Source organism: Stegodyphus dumicola, chromosome 9, assembly GCF_044657685.1.
Source record: "Stegodyphus dumicola isolate Sdum_Otavi_A_Nest chromosome 9, ASM4465768v1".
NCBI classification, from domain to species: Eukaryota; Metazoa; Arthropoda; class Arachnida; order Araneae; family Eresidae; genus Stegodyphus; species Stegodyphus dumicola.
The window spans coordinates 80,022,508-80,041,990 of NC_140776.1; the positions used below are offsets into that span (position 1 = coordinate 80,022,508).

Below are 19,483 nucleotides of genomic sequence, written 5' to 3' on the forward strand. Positions count from 1 at the left end.
CTAAACTTACTTTTTTTCCTACTAAGGTTTTTTTCTTTTTATTGTCTATACTTCTGTTTGGTGAATATTAAAATTAGCTTTGATTTTAAAGTGTAATTATTAAATACTAAATTAAAAATTTTCTATAATGAAATGCGATGGTGCATTTCATTATAGATTATAGATCATATTATTACTGATATTTTCCTTAATAGTTTTTGCGAGCCCATATTTCATCTTATAACATGCAGTAGTCTTGGACATTTCCAACGAGTTTAGTGCCGTCTGATCGCAGCTCAACTGTTTGCAGAGTTCAATTAAATTGGGAGCTACATTGAAAGAAAGAGAATTCTCGGCGATAAACAAAGTTATTAATACCTCATGGCGTGCTTTTCTTGTCACTATATCCAATGGCCGAGCATCAGTCTCCAGTAAGTCATCAGTATTTTTTGAATTAGCATAATTACTTAAAGTCATTGAATGTCTAATGCACTTTGAATATTTTATGTGTGTCACAGTTTTAGAATGATTTGTGAAAGCCTTGAATCCTTCCCCACCATACTTCAGCAGTGAGTCACAAAAAACACAATATGCTTGTCCAGCAACATTTATTTTCTTGCATCATGTGCCGATGGTATCTCCATTACCATCTGTTCAATCCAATTCCACCTAAATGCATTCCGGACACCTTCTTCTTATTGTGTAATATCACTATTTATATCGAGAAATTTCATAGTGAAATTCTCTTGCATACATAAAAAAAAAAAAAAAAAACATTTCAATAAACGAAACGAAAAATTTACACGTGCATCAATAAATGAAACGAAAATTTTACACAGCGGAGAAAAAAAAGTTGAGAAGCGATCAATGACAAATAGCTAATACGGCGAAAAATCCCCTTTCTCTACTTATTGGCGCCGTGCCAGGAGAGATAAGACCTTTCAACCCAGAGTCACGTGATCGCACATCTGGTCGAACAAAGTCTCTCCCTTTTTTTTCTGCCGCGCCTACTTGCGGAAAAGAATTCAGAAGAGAATGTCCGAGAACCGGGGGAATGAGTCATAACTCGCAATAAGGAAAGAACAAAAAAGAATTTCCCCCCCCTTTTCACGTATTATCGCTGCCTTTGGAGAAAGAAAGGAAAAGTTTTCACCACACACACTGACCTTGCGTTTTCTGCTTTCAAAGCAAACAAAATTACCCAGATCAAAATAAATAATTCATTATTATTTCTACTTCCTTTTGAACGACGATCCCCGGAATTCCGGGGTTTCCCCGGAGCACAAACACCCCTGATTCATTTTATCTTTTTCCCTCCCACTGATGAATGCTTTTTAACACATTTTTGATATTTTAGATGTAATCAAATCCATTTTTATGCATCAGTCAAATCAGCTTTCTTTCCTTGCTTCTCCAAAATAGGAAAAACACAGTTGTACATTCACTCACATCTTTCAGAGCTATAACCTTTTCCATGCAAGGATTTACACACATATCCAAAATTATCTCATGGATTTCTCAGAAACTGAGAACTATAATTTTATTAATTTGTGGGAAATGATACATAACACCATCACACATAAATACAAAGGAAAAATTTAAAAAGAACTGCATATGATACATAAAACTGTAAAATAAGACAACTAAAAAAATAATAATATGTTTCAAGGGGAGTTCAGAAAAAAGGACTGGGGTAGAGGAATGACTCAGAAAAATTTAAAGGTTTATGAATTTACTTTAGAATGTGATCTCCCATGATTTGTATGCATGTATAACATACTTTCATGCTTGTAATAATGCTGCTAACCACAATTTACGGAAGTAATTTACACTCCTTCAACCTTGCAGTCTTCAAAACATTTGCATTTCTAGAAGATGTCTCCATGTAACTGCTTTTCCAAAGTAGTCCCTTAAGTTGCCTGATATCTTAGCTTAATATCTTCACTTTCAAGGAATTCATCAACATGTCTTTCTTGACGTGGAAGAATTGCAGTACACAAGTAAAAAGTCAGATTCATGCATACCTCTGAAAAGTCTGACGTACTGTTCTAAGACCTCATCTCGAAAGCTTTGGCTGGTTACAGATCAGCTGCTGATATCGGGGCATACCTTCATTGATCATCAATCCTCCCTATATCCTCACACTTAAATTAGCCAAACTCTGAGAGAAATGAATCAAACCTCTAAAACAACAGGATATGTATCCCCACATCACCAAAAATAAAAATCTGATGTGGACACCATGACTTCTTTGTACAGCCTATTAAATTAGACACATTTTTTGCTGCATTCCATTTAAGCTTATTTCTTTGAATTTCATTATAAACATATATTTATCACTCAATCAATTCTGTTCTCACTTCACAAAAAGCCAAAATACATAAAAAATCAAAACATCTTCATTAAAAATTGTAAAATACAGAAAAACATTAAACACAAAATAAAACAGTTAAAACAATTTTTTCATTCAAAATTAGAAGCAATTGAGCAATTAAAAAAAGACTATTTTTTTTTTTTTTTTGTGCACAAAACCGAAAGTTTACTTTTGATCCCACTCGGCAAAAAGACACTGAAGTTGATGCAGGAACTGACTTAAACTATTCTGCAAAAGAATTTCAAATGCAAACAAATGGCTGTTTGCTAGGCTTTGTGCAGGAAAGTAAAAACAAAATTATTCAGAAATATCCAGATCGCCCCCACGTACTTAATCAGCTGTGACACTTAATAGCCAGCTCTGCTTATTTATATTATTCATCCCCACAATTTCTGTTTCATTCTAAAACAAAATACCAAAAATAAAAAATACTGCAATAGAATAAAGGTCAACCTTCTCCAGTCTTGATAAATTGCACCATAACAGACATAGGGCTACATCTACAGAAAAATATTAATTAAATATACTATCTAAAAACTCTTATGTAGTACACCTGTTCTCAATTTAAACAGTGATTTATATATGACACACCCTCCCCAAAGGTTTAATCCAAGATTTTGCATTCCCAACTACCTCCACATGTAAAATGGTTAGATTCATATGTTAAACTGACTCATCAGTAAAGAGAACATGAGACTACTGGTATTCAGTCCACTTATGATAATCTTTGCACCAATTATAGCAAGGCCTGTTTTGTTTACATACAGTTTGCTATGATACAAAAGTTCCAGTGGTGGCTGCAAGCTCTGAACTTAACAGCTGAGAAGACATTCTGTTACAACAGGCAGTTATTATCAGATATCGATCTTAAGAAGCAACTGTTATTCATTTACAACCTTGTCTATGCCTTCTTACAACAGTCTCAGAATTCTGAAATTTTTTCCATGGTGTAGAAACTGTCTGTCTAGAAAGATTCACACAGCTCACCGCTTCCATGATTGTCTGACTGCTTTTAAATGGTCAATGATTTGCCACTTCACAGATTCTTCCTCGCAGCCATAACAAACTGTTTTGAGTCCTTATACCTCTGAAATTAAATACTATGTAAAAAAAAATTAACTCAGATCTTTAATTGGTACTCTTCTTTTACTAGGACAGATGCAGAAATGTATGTATGCACGTGTATGTATGTATCTGCGCATATATATGTACATACATGCATACATACAGGGGTTGGACAAAAATATGGAAACACCTTTAAAAAAACACGTTTCTTTGCTTAATACGGTGTAGGAAACCCGTTGGCATCCAAAACAGCTTGCAGTCTTCTCGGAATGGATAAATACAGTTCCTGTATGTTTGCCAAGGGAATATTATACCATTCTTCCTGCAAAACGGTAGCAAGTTCGGATAACGATGTTGGCGGTGGATAACGAGAACGCACTTTCCGTTCCAATGTAGACCACAAAGGTTCGATAATATTCAGGTCTGGTGACTGTGGTGGCCAGGGGAGATGCGACAACTCATCCTCGTGCTCAGAAAACCAGTCCTGGACAATGTGAACTGGGGCTTTGTCGTCTTGGAAGACACCATCACCATCGGGGAACAAAGTTTGTACCATGGGATGAACTTGATCGGCCAAAATGTTCACATAAGTCTTGGCAGTCATGTGCACTGACACAGTTATCATGGGGCTAGCAGAGAACCATGATATGGCTGCCCAAACCATAATAGAAGCCCCGCCATGTTTCACTCTTGGCAACAAGCAGTCTGTATTATAGGCTTGAGATGGCGTTCTCCAGACGTAAACTCGGCCAGAAGTGGGAAACAATGTGAAAGAAGACTCGTCAGACCATATTACTCGCTTACACTGCTCTATAGTCCAGGCTTTATGACTTAAACACCACCTTTTCCTGTTACGAGCATTAGCATCACTGATGAGTGGCTTCTCAATTGCAGCACGGCCAGCAATTCCCTGTTTATGAAGCTCCATTCTAATTGTTTTGGTACTCACAGGGTTCGGTAACACAACATTCATTTCAGCAGTAACTTTTGCAGCTGTGGTCTTCTTATTTTTCGTCACAATTGCCCTTAATGATCGTCTATCACGATCACTCAGGACACACTTTCGTCCGCGCTGTCATTTAGCAGATGATGTTTTTCCGCTTTTCAAATATGCGGAATAAATCTTCGATACAGTACCTCTTGAAACACTAAACACCTCGGCTACCTTGCTTACGGAAGCGCCTCCCATACGTGCTCCAACAATTTGCCCACGTTCGAAATCTGTTAACTCTGACATAATGCAATGACAACCTCACATAACAGTACTCCGACAACAACTGAACTGTTTAGCACACTTACGAAGTTGTATAGGTGGCGTCAGTAGTCAAAAACGCCAGCGCCACCTACATATTTCATTAAAATCAATCTTTCTTTTCAAACATGCATTTCACAAGGTGTTTCCATATTTTTGTCCATCCACTGTACATATAATTGTGAATCTGGTCTCAATAACAGAAGAGGACCCTTTAATTAGTGCAAAGTGCTCAATTTGCCATCTGATGACGTTATGCCTTTATTTGCATATCAGAAATCATCTGATCACTTTTTATGCCTTTCACACATTGCCTGCAAAAATGGATTGCATTAATTGGATATTTCATGGAATATCCATACTTTTGGGTATGTAATAATAATTTTGAACATGAGTGTATTTAGAATATCTGCAGAAAATACAAAGAGCATAATAATCTGCATAAAACAGTAATGATCCTTATTGTAATGAAATCAGACTACTACACAATTTTAAATGTATTTTCCCTGAACTGGCCAAAAAACTGTCAATCGTTAAGCAGTCCATTGCATCAGCAAACTTGCATTCTTAATCCTTTCCCATGCAAAACCTTTGAAATTAATTAAGAACTTGTTGAACTCAAAGTGTCTGCGTATTAATTCTCCAGTTCCGACACTGCATTCTTCAGATGGTCCCCTTCGAGTACACACACTGCCAACATTGGCATGATATCACCCAAAAAAATTTCGTTGTCAAGCTTACCATTTTCCATAGCAAATTTTTTTTTTTCACATCCATAATTTTGTAACACAGAATAAAAATCAGTAATAATTACAAAAAGGGGAAAAAAAATCCATAATAGTTGGCATCTCTTAAAAGTCCCATGCATCCCAAAAATACTATTTTAAAAAAGAGGCTTCTATTTAAATGTTAAAACACTATAAAATAAACAAATATGGTATAACATGAACTGAATAACAAATCGCAAATTGACTGATGATGATCAAATATTAATGCCATTTACAATTGCAATGAATATGAACAAATTACTCTTATAAAATTCCTTTTGAGGAATCTGAAATGCAGAACAATGTCTGATTTACGATCACGGCTCTAATATACAGCCTGATTTGGCATTATGTGTAATACAGTAAGGACACTGTGCAGATTCTTCTTTGCATGAAAGGGTGCTATGACACTCACTTTTTTGTTAGGTTTTGATACCTATATTGACAACAACTCTGAAGCTTAGAACTTTTGATAAATGTGGTAGATACTATGAAAGAAAATGTTCAATGTTTGCTTAAGATAATTATCTCCAATATTGTTTTGAGAATTTTCATTAGATTCATACACTGAGGGGTGAGATACCTCACTTTAGGTAATTATGTTTGATATTCTTTTGAGAATTTTCATTAGATTCATACATTGAGGGAACTACTGCGGTTTATATTTATTTATGCAAACTGTATGCATATCTGCACCATTAAAAAGAAGTTTATATCTAGCATACCCGCTGATATCCTTTTGAATTAGAATTTTTGAAACTTCAGAATTTGAAAAGTACACTGCATTACAAGTATTTAGATAATATTTTCGAGAATTAGCAAGATGAATTTGTGACAGTCACATATTATCCTGATTAATATTGCTGTTACATAAGATAATTTTTTCCTTATCCTGAAAAGTATAAAATTAAAGTAATTTGTTAAAATACAATCATGCTCAAATTCCCTCTCTCTTTCTAAAACAGTGCTAAATTAACTGATTCCTTCCTATTAGCTCAAATTAACAATTCCAGTTATCACTGAACAGATAACAAATGGTTTGATTTATGAAATTAATTTATTTGAGTGAAGAACTGAATACTTTTTAGCATCTAATTGGATCATAATAAAAGGAAATTCCAATGGATTTCCAGAGAGATAGCCCTGCAAGGCTTTGCCATAATCTAATAAATCCAAATTCAAATCTAACCCATTGATACCTCGGCAGCAAAAACTTTGCAGATTTTAAAACAAATAACTTAGATACGATATTATGTGCATATTGTTATCCTAGTAAGAACTGCTTCGTAAATGGAAATAAGTGCAATTTCATTATTAAAAAGCTTGAAAATTTCACAACAATTCACCCCCCCCAAATTAAATAATTCACTATTAAGTAAATTCACATTTGTGTTACACATATGATTACTTAATACGTCATATTAAAATATTCCCATCTAATGCAACTTCGTTTAGCATTTTACCTTCAGGTATGCATCCTGAGCATTAATATAACTATTAACGCATTTCATTTATCTAAACATTTCATGTTAATAATAATTTTTTTTTTTTTTTTTTTGCTCTACCACCACATAATTACAAATGTTAAAAATCATCTAAGACAAAGAAAAGTAGAAGTTTTTTATTTAGAACAGGGTTTCTTAAACTTTTTTCAGTCACGACCCCTTTTTATCACTAGGATCTTTTCGCGACCCCAGGACCCCATAATATTAACGAAAATTTTGTAGGAACACATAACCATTATGCAAATCTGACACGCTTGAGTGAAGCTGTCAATTTTTTCACATGTACTGTAATATACTACTGCAGTTTTAGACCATTAATTTCTAATTTTAAGATACAGAACAATGTGAAAATTTTAAATAAGTAACAGATGAAATGACAGCTTACGTGCTAACAAGTAAAACGAATGTTTATAAAAGAATGTGTCGAAACATTCTCATTTTTTGTTTGTCTGTATTGTCTAAACCACTCCATCGTCTAAACCAGTGCTCCGCAACCTTTTCTCACCTGCGACGCACAAAAAATCTTTCTGGAATTTCGTGGCACACCAAAGAGTTCCGAGTTATCAAGGAAGTGCCGAAAAAATTCAAATGCTGACACACTTACAATCACACACACAACCACACAACAGTGAAATATATAAAAACATTTAAAATAGACATTATTAAGGAAAAAAAAAATTGTCATTGTGTATTAAATACATGATAAAAAATTGCAAAATGTCAAATACATGTATTTGATTGCAGCACACCTATATCCTACTCATGGCACACCAGTGTGCCGTGCTACACCGGTTGCGGAGCACTGGTCTAAACGTTAATCTTTATCTATTTTCAGATACATAGTGTAAACACATTTCTTAATTGTAAGATTATTATAATAAGTTTAAGAAATATCAAAACTGCTAAAATTCTGGCAATCCCCTGCTGCAAGTCCCACGACCCACAGTTTAAGAAACTCTGATTTAAAGAAAGCAGTTTTCAATCCAAATATCAGTGCATCTAAAATGAACCTGCAATTTAGAACAAGGACACATAAACAAGTGCTTTCCCAAGTTATTTATATGGTCAAAGTCACATGTATGAAAAGCACAATTAAAATCTAAATGGTTAATTAAAATTTGAATGAGAATTATAAATATTGTTTATTATTCAGGCATTTATTCCACAAGGATAGTTCAATTTTTTCCCAACCCTGAAAAACTATTCCTCACAAACTTTAACCCTTTGAGGGGCACATTGAATTTTTTTCAGCCTTTAATAAAGTTAATTGATAACTAGTACCTTTGAGCTTCCTATATGTGAAATGCATTGCAAAAACAATGTTGCACACCTTGGAAGGGAGGTGGGTAGTGGTTTAGGAGTGAAACCACTGCCCATGTAGAGCATGAAATCGGGAAACTCTTTTAGCATTGATTTTTCCAGCAAAATAATACATATAAGTATAATTAGTTATGATTTTTTGTCAAATATTAATAAAAACATAATTTCTGAACATTAATTCCATAATTTAAAAATATAGTACAAATAATACTATTTATTCTGATCTTATTTCATTAGGAAATTTCATGTGATGTTATTCTAATTGTATAAATATATTACGTAAATGCTAAAAACGTAAAACTTATAACATTTTAGCTTCAAAAGACACAGCTATCTTTAGAAAAAGAGGCCAAAAGAATAAAAAGTTCCTATTCGATCTTTTCTTTATTTTTCTTTTCTGAAAGGAAACCTTTTACCCAAAATTATAGCACACTCCCCCTCTTGCGTAACAAGTACAGTACAAAGTCCGAGATCCAGACTCGTCGGGACTTCGGCGATTCCGGATATTAGATCATCAGTTTAAATCTAGCGAGATGGCATCCAGAAATTAGTATTAATATAAAATTAAAAGTATGAAATCGTGATTTACGAAGTAATGAAGCATCTATGATCTAAAGGGTATCAAAATTAACAACAACAACAAAAAAAGCTTAATACTTATCTGTTTACTTTATTAAACATTTCTCTGAAAGTAAATTGTTTAAGTTACTTCATTTTTTGTGCTTATACTTTCCCTTCAATTCTGTAGACAGACGCAGCAGACAAACATAGATCCCCAGCCAAGGTGCGACTTGCGGACCCATACGGAGTTTGGATATCCCCCCTATGGTCTGGGGGACCTCGTCCTCATGGGAGCAACTCCCGCCCGGCTTTATATAAAGCATTGGGCAGAACAAATCTTAAATATAAATTGAACTTAGTCAGTTTGCCTCCGGGCACCACTCCATCGTCTAAACATACGTCATAAAGTGCACTCTGACCACTCTGTCAAGAGAACTAACTGAATGGGATCAAACACTCGGGACTCGGTCGACGATCTCCAACCTAGCTCCACCACAACCGAAAGAACAGACACGATGGTACCAGTATGGTCCCTGCCAAGCCTGAACCAACCTCAGTACAATACTCGGGTTCTAGTCCTGTGAAGTCAAATTATATACCCCCATGATTGAGACTGCCTAGATATAGATTGTAACCAGTACTTCCCAGGAGTTCTACTGAGTCAACCCGGGGGGGGGGGGGGGGGAGGGGAGGGGCAATTCTGTAGACAAGACATAATTTCTTGTTCAGTTACAAAGTTCCACTGTAGTTGCTGCATTGAGAATTCCGACTAACTTGTCAATCAAATTTTTTTTCTTCAATAACCTCTTGTCACTTTCTTCACTATCGGTAATGGTATTTTCTGGATCTAGAACATTGCTACAGATTTCACGTCCGTTAAAAGACTGATAATTCGAACACTGCCGTCACAATGAAAAACATCTGTTATATCATCTTTATTTATTACCGCATTCTTTACCTTATCCACATTTCTTTACAAAATCTATTAATTGGAAAAGCAGATATGCAGCCAAATTACTGATCACACAAATTTATGCTAAAATGATTGTTTCTTTGATATTTTATTCAGTACCGAAGTGAAATTAAGAATCAGGATTCTCCACATGCTTTTTAACCAGGAAAAAAATCAAATGTGCATGCGTAATGCATTAAAAAAAGAATTTCCTAAGAAAATTTTGCTGACAGCTTTCAGGTCCGGATTTTAGATCATTTCGGATATTGGACGTCCGGATCTCAGACTTTGTACTGTAGATTACATTGCACCCAAGAAATCAGAAAATATGTAGGAAAGTTTTAGCTCTAAGATCATATTACAGATCACATTACACCCTAGCAATCAGAAAATACATAGGAATTTTATTAAATCACATTACACTTTAGCAAACAGAAAACAAGTAAATTGTTTAAAAACAGAAAATAACAAAAATAAAATAAAAATCAGAAAATAAGTTTTAGCTCTAAGGGGGCCTTTTAGCTGAGGGTGGTGGTTTTGGTAAAAAATCACATGTTGAATTATAAAAAAAATGCAAAATTTATTACTGATTTGATTAGTGTTTTTACAAATAAAAGAGTATGTAAATGAAAAATTCATATGTTATACTTGGGTAACCAGATGCATTTTTTATGAAATTAGTAAGAAAAACTGAAATTCTTTATCTTTGATTGTTCAAAGTTTAACCACATATAAATCGACACAGAAAAAAAGGCTCTGTTTTGTGCTGCCATCTGTTGGTTCTTTTGAGTATTAAAAGCATATTAATACAGTAAAACTACTGCACAACTGGGAGGGGGGATTCTTGTTTCAAAGGTTGACTCTCCGCCCCAAAGGGTTAACATAGCATTCAGATAAGGTATGTCAGGCAATTCTAGAATGAGAATTTAAAGTGCTCATTTCAAATTGGAAATAATTTAAAATCTTACCACCATATCTTTCTGCACGAAAATCTCGATCTCCAGATCTTGATCTACTTCTAGGCAAATCAACGAAGGTACGTGTGATCTGCGACATTTCATATTCACGTTTCCTTTCATCCTAAAATATGACAGAATATTACTTCATGTATAGGACAGTCATAACAAGTAAAGGAAAATCAAACAGTTTTAAAAAATGACTATAAGATACAAAAATTAAATTCCCACAACGTTTGAAATAAAATAATCCAAGAACTATTGAAAAAGGATTTTTTTCCTTAATACAATTACACAAATAAACATTGATACATATCTTTAAGAACAAAAAGGTTCTTAACTCTCAGACTGTGCAATCTGCATGTACTAGGGAGCTAAAATATGTAGCACACTTTTGTAAACAAGATTCTTAAGCAGATTTTGTGCATAAGAACAGGCTTTCATAAAAAACAATTTTAGAAGTAATCATATAAAAACAATGAAAATAAATCTTGATTAAACTGCAATTTACTTTATATAATACCAATGTAAAATATACATACTAATGAAAATATTCAATATTTATACAATCTACAAATTAATTAATTAAGTTTAATGTGGTAATATTATAAATTAAGTTTAATGTGGTAATATTATAAAAGTATGTTTAGTGTGGTAAATTTCAAAAGAAGGTTCCAGGCAAAGTCCTACTTTGAAACAAATTTGTGTTTCTTTGCTAATTTTTTTGCCAGTTGCCTTCGGAAATTTCTTTGATATTTTTACGTTGCCCTCGAAAATTACGGGATAATGAGCAAAAGGGTTAAAAGCAGAAATTAATCAAATTTTGAAAAGCTATAAAAAAACAAAAAGTAATTAACATAATATAAAGTACTTAACAGGAATGAGGGACAAAGCTGAAATCATTATAATCCAGTTTTTACAAAACAGGATAAATTTACAAAATTTCTTTGCATGTAAACAATACTGTTTTTTATGAAAACTTATTTATGATATAAATATATATGAAACCTAAAGGCTATGTCCTTGAAGAAAATCATTTTCTTTTCATTGAGAAAGCACCTATTGTATATATTGTACAAAAATTATCTTTATTTGCTAATGCTCTAATCCTTTTCTATCACCAAGCCTTTTTCTCTTGAAAGGGGAAGATGTATGAGATATATAAAAGAAAACTACTAACTTTAATTTAGCAATACTCCTTTTAATTTGGCTACCTCTTTCCTGGAATCTAAAGTGCACCATCCGAAAATTAATTTATATGTGTCATTATATTAGAGTAGCATGGCACTTTTCCTGCCTTCCTTTCACTGTGCTAATGTGTGTTGCTTACTTCTCGAGATGTGATCAGTTACATACAACTGTGGAATGGACATCACACCCATATTGATGGGTAAACACAAATATTTGTCCTAGGAATTAGTTATGAAGAAATAAAAGTATATGTTAAAATCAACAGCCACATCTACCTTCCTTTTCCATTATGCACTTATGAATCTGCACAACTCTATCAGCCCCGTTCACATGAGCAGATTCGACCTGTTCTTCCCCGTTCACATGGGACAAGCATTAACTGCCTCGCCAAATTGGACGTAGAACTTGGTTGAATGTTCCTTACCTCTCGGGAGCAAGGCAAATGGGGAAGATTTCCCGTACTATACTGCGCGGTTCACTTAATTTTAGTTACTGCTCGCTGAACTGTCAGCGAAACAATCGCGCTGATAGATGTCTGGGAATGTGATAGCATCCCCCCAAAAATTAGATAGAACTGTACAAGATACGGAAATTACAGACAAATACAGACAAGGTTATCTGATGCTAGGTATTCCAGAAATATCGTTCAAATTAAAACTAAAGTTAAGACAAGTGCATATCGGCTTCAACGCGAAAAGGGACTCGGTACCTTTTGAATGATTTTTTAAAAAAAAAATTTAAGCATTTTCATCTACTTTTTATGAATATTATTAAATGGTTTTGTGAGACAAAATAATTTTAAGCTGAAAAAAATTTATTGCTAATATTTTTTTTAATTTAAATATTTGAAGAAAAATTTTACAATTAAAATGTCTTTCTTCTACAATTTTTAATGTCTCCCCCCCCAGTATTTTTATTGTATTTATTAGAGTGTTCTTAATAACTTCAAGGAATGATTTTGCAATTAATGAATTAGTTTCTGAGGGAAAAAAAATACACTTTTATCTAAAATCTTTAAAACAAATATGATCTCAGTCACATTTTCATTTCAAATGATTTTTCCCTTTCAGTATTTTGCAAAACCCATCGTTGTTTCTATAAAGTATATAATTTTATATAAGCAGTAAAAATAATAAAAAATTTAGTCCATACCTGTATATGTTTTAGGACTTTAAGTAAAAGGATTTATTGAAAAAAGTGCAAAAGGTTTCTCAGTTTGCATTTGCAGTTTAAAGAGTACAAACTGTCTAAACAGACATTTTATCATTTCAAATCTTTAAAATTTTATTACTGAATTTCAATACACACATATTATATAAATCAAACCTAGTGCTATTTATTCAATTGGTAAATATAAATATAAATTAAAAACCTTTTTTTAAAACCTTATGTGGCCAAAAAAATTCCACATCCAACATGTGTTAGCCTATCTGCTGCAAGTCAACATCAGGCAAGGCCTATAATCAATTCCATGCACGACTGCAGCACGAAATTCATTACGGTACAAAGTAGGGCAATATACTATATGAAAATAACTAGATTACATACCACAAATCCCTTTATAATGGTCCTGCTGCTACTGTTTTTGAGATCGTGTATAGTATTTACTTCTACCATTCCATAAATAAATTTAATTTGAATCTGATGGTTGTTCTTTCCCCATCTTTTTTCTTTGTGAAATAATTTCACTGTTAAATATATATAGATTGTTGCAGATAATTTGATATTAGACGAGTGCTTGATAAGAGAAGACACCAATTATTTTGCAGTTGTGTGCAGATTGAAGTTAGAAGATTGCTGAAATATCGATTATGTAGTACATGATGTCGGGAAAGAATTACAAAATCACTTAATAATCCAAACATATCTTTATTACTTGTTGAATACTTTATAGATTGAGTCAATCTGCACCCTACAATTTTGATAATTACGCATGACATTTTTAACAATGAACAGAAACAGCCAATCAAGAGCTAGCAAGCATAAAAGAGGATGCATAGTTAGTTGCAATATTATTTTAAAAGCTTGGGAGTTCTTTGTTTTAGTTCTGGATAGCAACTGGGTAAAAGGTTACAGCAATGCGGATACTGCAGAGAAATAACAGATGCACTGAAAGATTGTGCTTTAATTGAAAATTAGTATTTTAAAGGTCTATTGCCAATCTGTTTCAATGAAGTTTAAACTTCTTAATAAATTTCTATCATACATATACATATATCTATACATATCTACATATATATATATATATATATATATATGCACCACATTATAAATGAATTAATAGTATATGAATAGCACAACTTAAAACCGTTTGTAAAAGTTTAAAAAATTAAAAAAATTAAGAAACAAATATATCTTGTATTATGTGATTATTACATTTTAAAACATACTAAATACATATGCATAAATTCAGTATAAAATTTAATCATTTCACATTAATTTTTTTTTTTTTTTTTGGTATTAAATTCTTACTCGATCAAGGCTTGTACTTTCTTTTCTCAGTTCAGGATTTTGCCAACGATCACTAAGTGTTCGTCCACTGCTGGAACTAAACAAGGCATGTTGAGTATCAAATCTGTGACGAGTAATTTCATAGTTTTCAACTTCTCTAAGATCCATTGAATGTGCAGAATTGTATAAGCCTCCTCCAGACATAAGTTTTCTTTCATAATGCGCATCTTCCCTTAAATCTCTAGGAGCTTGTTTGATTTCTTCCCTATCAAAAATCGGGCGATGCCCTTCATTAGCTCTGCGAACTAATTTTACATCAGATGGATTCATAATGCGACGAAGAGTTGGGGACTGATCACGTAGATTACGCCGAATATCAATGGTTATTTTTTCCAAGTCCTCACGGGAATACCTGACTTGAGGTTCAGACCGGTTTGTTTCCACAACTGAACTGAAGCGTTCATGTAAAGTTGGAGCAAAGCGTTTGTCTTCACTTGCATATCTATCAGGACTGCCACTCCTATATCTTTCATCACGTCCGTTATCATAAGGAACTTTTACAGCATGAGTTTCACTTGAACGACCACCTGGTCCAACTGGTGGACTATAAAGGAATAAAAAGTATTTATATAAAAAAGAATAATGATTAACAAACACTTAAAAAATCAAATGCAGAATAAAGCAATTTCTTTTGACCTTCCAAACTTTCATAATCAGATGATACGAAATTTCAGTAAATTCACAAACAAAAGATTCAGTTCAAAATCTCAATGAAAGAAATGTTCACAAATATTATTAATTTATTTTCAACTCAATTCAAATAATAAGCTATCATAAAAATTATTATTTACACCTTCCACTACTATTTATTACTTATTTTCTTGTTTAACACGTTGGCTGCCGCGCGCATTTTACGTGCTTTGCCCATGGCTCCATTATGATTTTTTTTATTATGCAATGTATATTAGGTTGAAATATTATCTACGGAAGATAAGATGAGTTGTATAAATGTGCTTAATGTATTTTTCATGGTGGGAGTCACCGGTGACCCCCGAGGCGCCGTACATAATTTTTGCAAATTTTAATTCTTCAAACCATTATTTATTTAAAAATTCAGTATTGATATTTACTCTATGTATTTTTACTATCGGTAGCATCGCCGGTCACCCCCTACGATGCTGTAGCCAAGTCGAATGCGGCCACCTGTGACCCCCCACGGCAGTCACCTTGTTAAAATACAATTGCTCATCTATTTTTATCAGCAACAAATCAGCATGCTATGCATTTACTATGCATCATAAAAGGTATAATCTTAATCTGCTCTCTAAAATATTAATGTAATCAAATATTAAATTAGTTTAATCCTTTGACTACTAATTAAAAAAATTCTTTAACCCGTTTTCTATCCAGGAAAACAAAGTATGCTTTAAATAGGGTAAATTTAGCATTTGGAATTTTTTTGACAAATGCTTTTCAAGCCAAAGGCTAAGATACATGTCGACCATTAACTATATGTCCATGTAGTTAATGGTAATGTTTGGTTTAATACTAAACTAAATCTAGAACGATATATAAAAGAAATAAAACAAAAAAGAAACAGTTTTTCACAGACGATTCAGTATATCTCATTCAATTAATTCAGTTCTCACTTCCTGGCAAGGCAAAAATACATAAAAACTCAGAATATCTAGATTAAAAATTATGAAGTAAATCTTAAACACTTATTTCCTCAAATAAGTTCCACAATGGATTAAGCATGATTTAATTTGCAATAATAAAAGAAGGCGTTATCTTTGCTAGTTTCTCTAGATTGGCAACAAATTTGTTATTCTGCCCAGTTTCAAATGTAAATAAACATGGCCGCCATAACTAGGCTTAACCGCACTCAAACAACTTTTAAATTGTTGATAATTCTTAAAATATTGCATTCATATTTACTAAAAGCATAAAAACCTTAACCGGAAGATAAGAACAACATAATTTAATCATTTTTAAAGCAAAAAATGCCCAATTTACAAACATATAAGAATAAAGAAACTGAGATCAACGACAAAACTAAAGATCTCTGAATTAAAAATTTTCTATAGAAACTGATCTTAAAATCGCCAAAATGTTGACAAGTTGTCAAACTTAGGACCATTTAATAAAAGAATTCACAACCCCAAAAGCGAGAAGTTGTTGAGCTCTTTATTAGAAAAAATGAATTTTGAAATGCTTATGTTTCACTTCTTCCTTAGAAACTTGAGTATCCCATCATTTATATTAGAAATAGAAACAAATTATAACCCATGAACCCATTCAAAAGGTAACCATATACGTCAGTGAATTGCCAAAAATATTCCTTCAAAATGCTAATTCACACTCAAAATGGTAGTAGTAAAAACAGAGAGAAATTTCAGATGATTAAAATTAAGGACTTTCTACTGATTTTGGTCAAAATTAAGGACTTTTAAGGACCAAAAATCGATTAAAAAAAATTTGAGGACTTTTAAGGACTCTTAAGGATTGTACGAACCCTGTATATCACTGTAATAGGTATTGTAATTGAATAACTGTAATTCATCACTATATTAGTTGTTACCATTATCTGGGCCTCATATGCCTCCCAGTTCTTTCGAGAAGCAGAAAGGACTGCAGATTTCTGGCCGGGTGGTAAACTAGTATAAAGATTGGAGACAGCATTAGTTTCTTAGTTGTTAGTTCAGAGCGTCTTGAGATATCTGTGAGAGTTTCATCTTTCAGATGCACTTTGCATTCTGTTGCATTTAATGTTTCTAGTAGTCTGAAATGTAAGTACTGATTGTGCTGTGTGATACTATGAAGAGCTGTACGAGAACAGAATAATATGAAGAGCAGAATAAACATGGTTGAAAACAAAATTAGAGAAATTCAAGAAAGAGTATCTGCTGTTGAAAAGCATATCAAAAGAAAGAGTTTTTGCCGTTCAACAACAATTAATTACACTTACAAAATTAATGACAGGGTTCTTGCTGCTGTTGTTAAGGAGGTTGAAAGTTTAAAGAAATCCATAACAACAGCTGGTCACAGTTCTAATGCCTTAAATTCGAACATATGTTGTCATGGCCCTCTCTTAAGCTATCCATATATGATGGAAAAACCTCCTATAAAGTGTACAAGGCACAGTTTTTTATAGTGGCGTATGAAAGTGGATGAGATTTTAAAGTTAAAAATCTGGCTTCACAGTTTCACTGAGAGCAGACGCAGCAGATTTCCTTCAAACCTTTCCTGAAAATCAGAGGTCAGGCTTCGAAGCTCTGACCAGCATGTTGGAAATGCGCTTTGGCAAAAAGTGTTGGATTTTAAGAGCACTTTGGCGTATGCCATGAAATTTGAGGCAGCCCTTCAAGCAACTCATAAAGATTATTACCCAACCAGAGCTGCTCAAGTTCACGTGACTGCTCATCTAGACGTTTTAATCATACAACCTTGAGACAGAATAGGAGTGACAAGAAACCACTCCAAAGTGTTGAAACTGTGGTGCTGAAGGCCATGTACAAAGGAAATGCAGAACACACCAAGAATGGAAAATAAAACCACTTCCCAGAAAAGAGAAAGCAAAAAAATTAGTAGTCATTTCGTGGGACAGAGGTTACCAAATAATGAGGAGCTCCATTTTAAAGTGCTTCAAATTTCTTCAGTGACAGCTACAGTAATGGCATCTTCATAGGACACATCAATGCAGTTCTTTGCAATATGACTATCGATACAGCAGCTAATGTTACCATCATCCAAACAGATTTGGTTCAACAACTGGAAGGTAAACTCATCTCACTCTGTGCTACCCTTCAAATTGTGTCCGGGAATAAAATCAACATCAATGGAAAATTAAATGTTAACATTACGTCTGGAAGTGCCACCTACCATCACACAGCATATGTAGCAAATATTACAGGCCCTTGCATACTCGGATTAGACTTAAGGATATAGAATTTTTCCTTGGACATGATGAAGGAGTTCAATCTGTCCACCAAATAATAGCTCAAAATGATATTAGAGTACCAGCAGGAACATAATTTTTACTTCCTGGATCTATAGCTTAAAAGAGAAATTTCCATCAAAGCATCATGGAATATCCAAAGAACAGCCTGAATGGAGTACTAGTAGCCTCAGCCCTTGCCAACCTAACGAGGACCATTATCCCAGTCAGGGTTGCCACTCAAACAGGAGAATGAATTTCCCTGACTTTTCCTGGTTTTCTAGGTGTGTTTTAAGAAAATTCCAGTCTATTCACGTAATGCACGTTGGCTGCACTAAGAGGTAAATTAATTATGCTATTACTTGAAAACACACAAATTTGCCAATTACATATGACTTATAATATATATATAATTCCCAAAGCATTAGTAATATAACTATTATAGGAGTTGTTTTCTTCACTGAAGATTGAGATTAGAATCTGCCCAATCTGGATTTAAAAAAAAAATGCCTTTTTTTGCAGACATTTTTGCAGCTAAACAAAAGAAATAAATCTATTTAATGATATTTTAAAATAAATTCAAGTATTTTATAATTATTTAGCAGCATACATAAGCAAAAAGTATGTGCATTATATTTCGTGATGGTATGTCATCATACTGCTAGAATTAATTTCAGGATTATGCCAGAGAAAATTTTCTGAAATTTGAAAGTATTATTTACTAATACAGTCAAAAGTCGTTAATTCGGACATCCATAATCCAGAATGATCTATAATCTGGACCTCGAAGCTACAAACTTTCTGTGCATGCACGTAAAACCTTTACGGCTGCGGTATTCGTGCACACGCGTTTACGCGTCGCGTGTAATACGTTTACGAATGCGCGTTTAATGTATAACGGACGGTATAAGCTAAGCTAAAATGATCTAATTCAGTTAATGTTGCAGATTGCGTTGTTCCTTAATCTTTGAATTGGATCCGGCTTATTATTTTTTGCAGACTGTTAGAGCAATTTTATAAAAGTAAGCTTGAGCTTTCGATTATGTCAAATACAATTTCTGATATATATTTACTAATATGTAAAGGATCTACTGTTGGGACTACTACTATGCTCTGTTGGGGAAGGGAAACGACGCGGCGTGCAATGAATTGGAAGTTGATCTGTCAGCACTA

The 19,483-nt window shown here is 33.4% G+C and overlaps 1 protein-coding gene across 1 annotated transcript in view; it reads right to left on the bottom strand.

The window, feature by feature from the left end:
- Positions 1 to 19,483, bottom strand: part of LOC118197333 (uncharacterized) — a 145,233-nt gene that overhangs the window by 34,925 nt on the left and 90,825 nt on the right. The window contains exons 6-7 of the mRNA XM_085823660.1: positions 14,395 to 14,977; positions 10,744 to 10,855 (exon numbers count right to left, since the gene is read on the bottom strand). Of these exons, the coding sequence (XP_085679786.1) occupies positions 10,744 to 10,855; positions 14,395 to 14,977 (695 nt within the window). The remainder of the gene's footprint in view (positions 1 to 10,743; positions 10,856 to 14,394; positions 14,978 to 19,483) is intronic.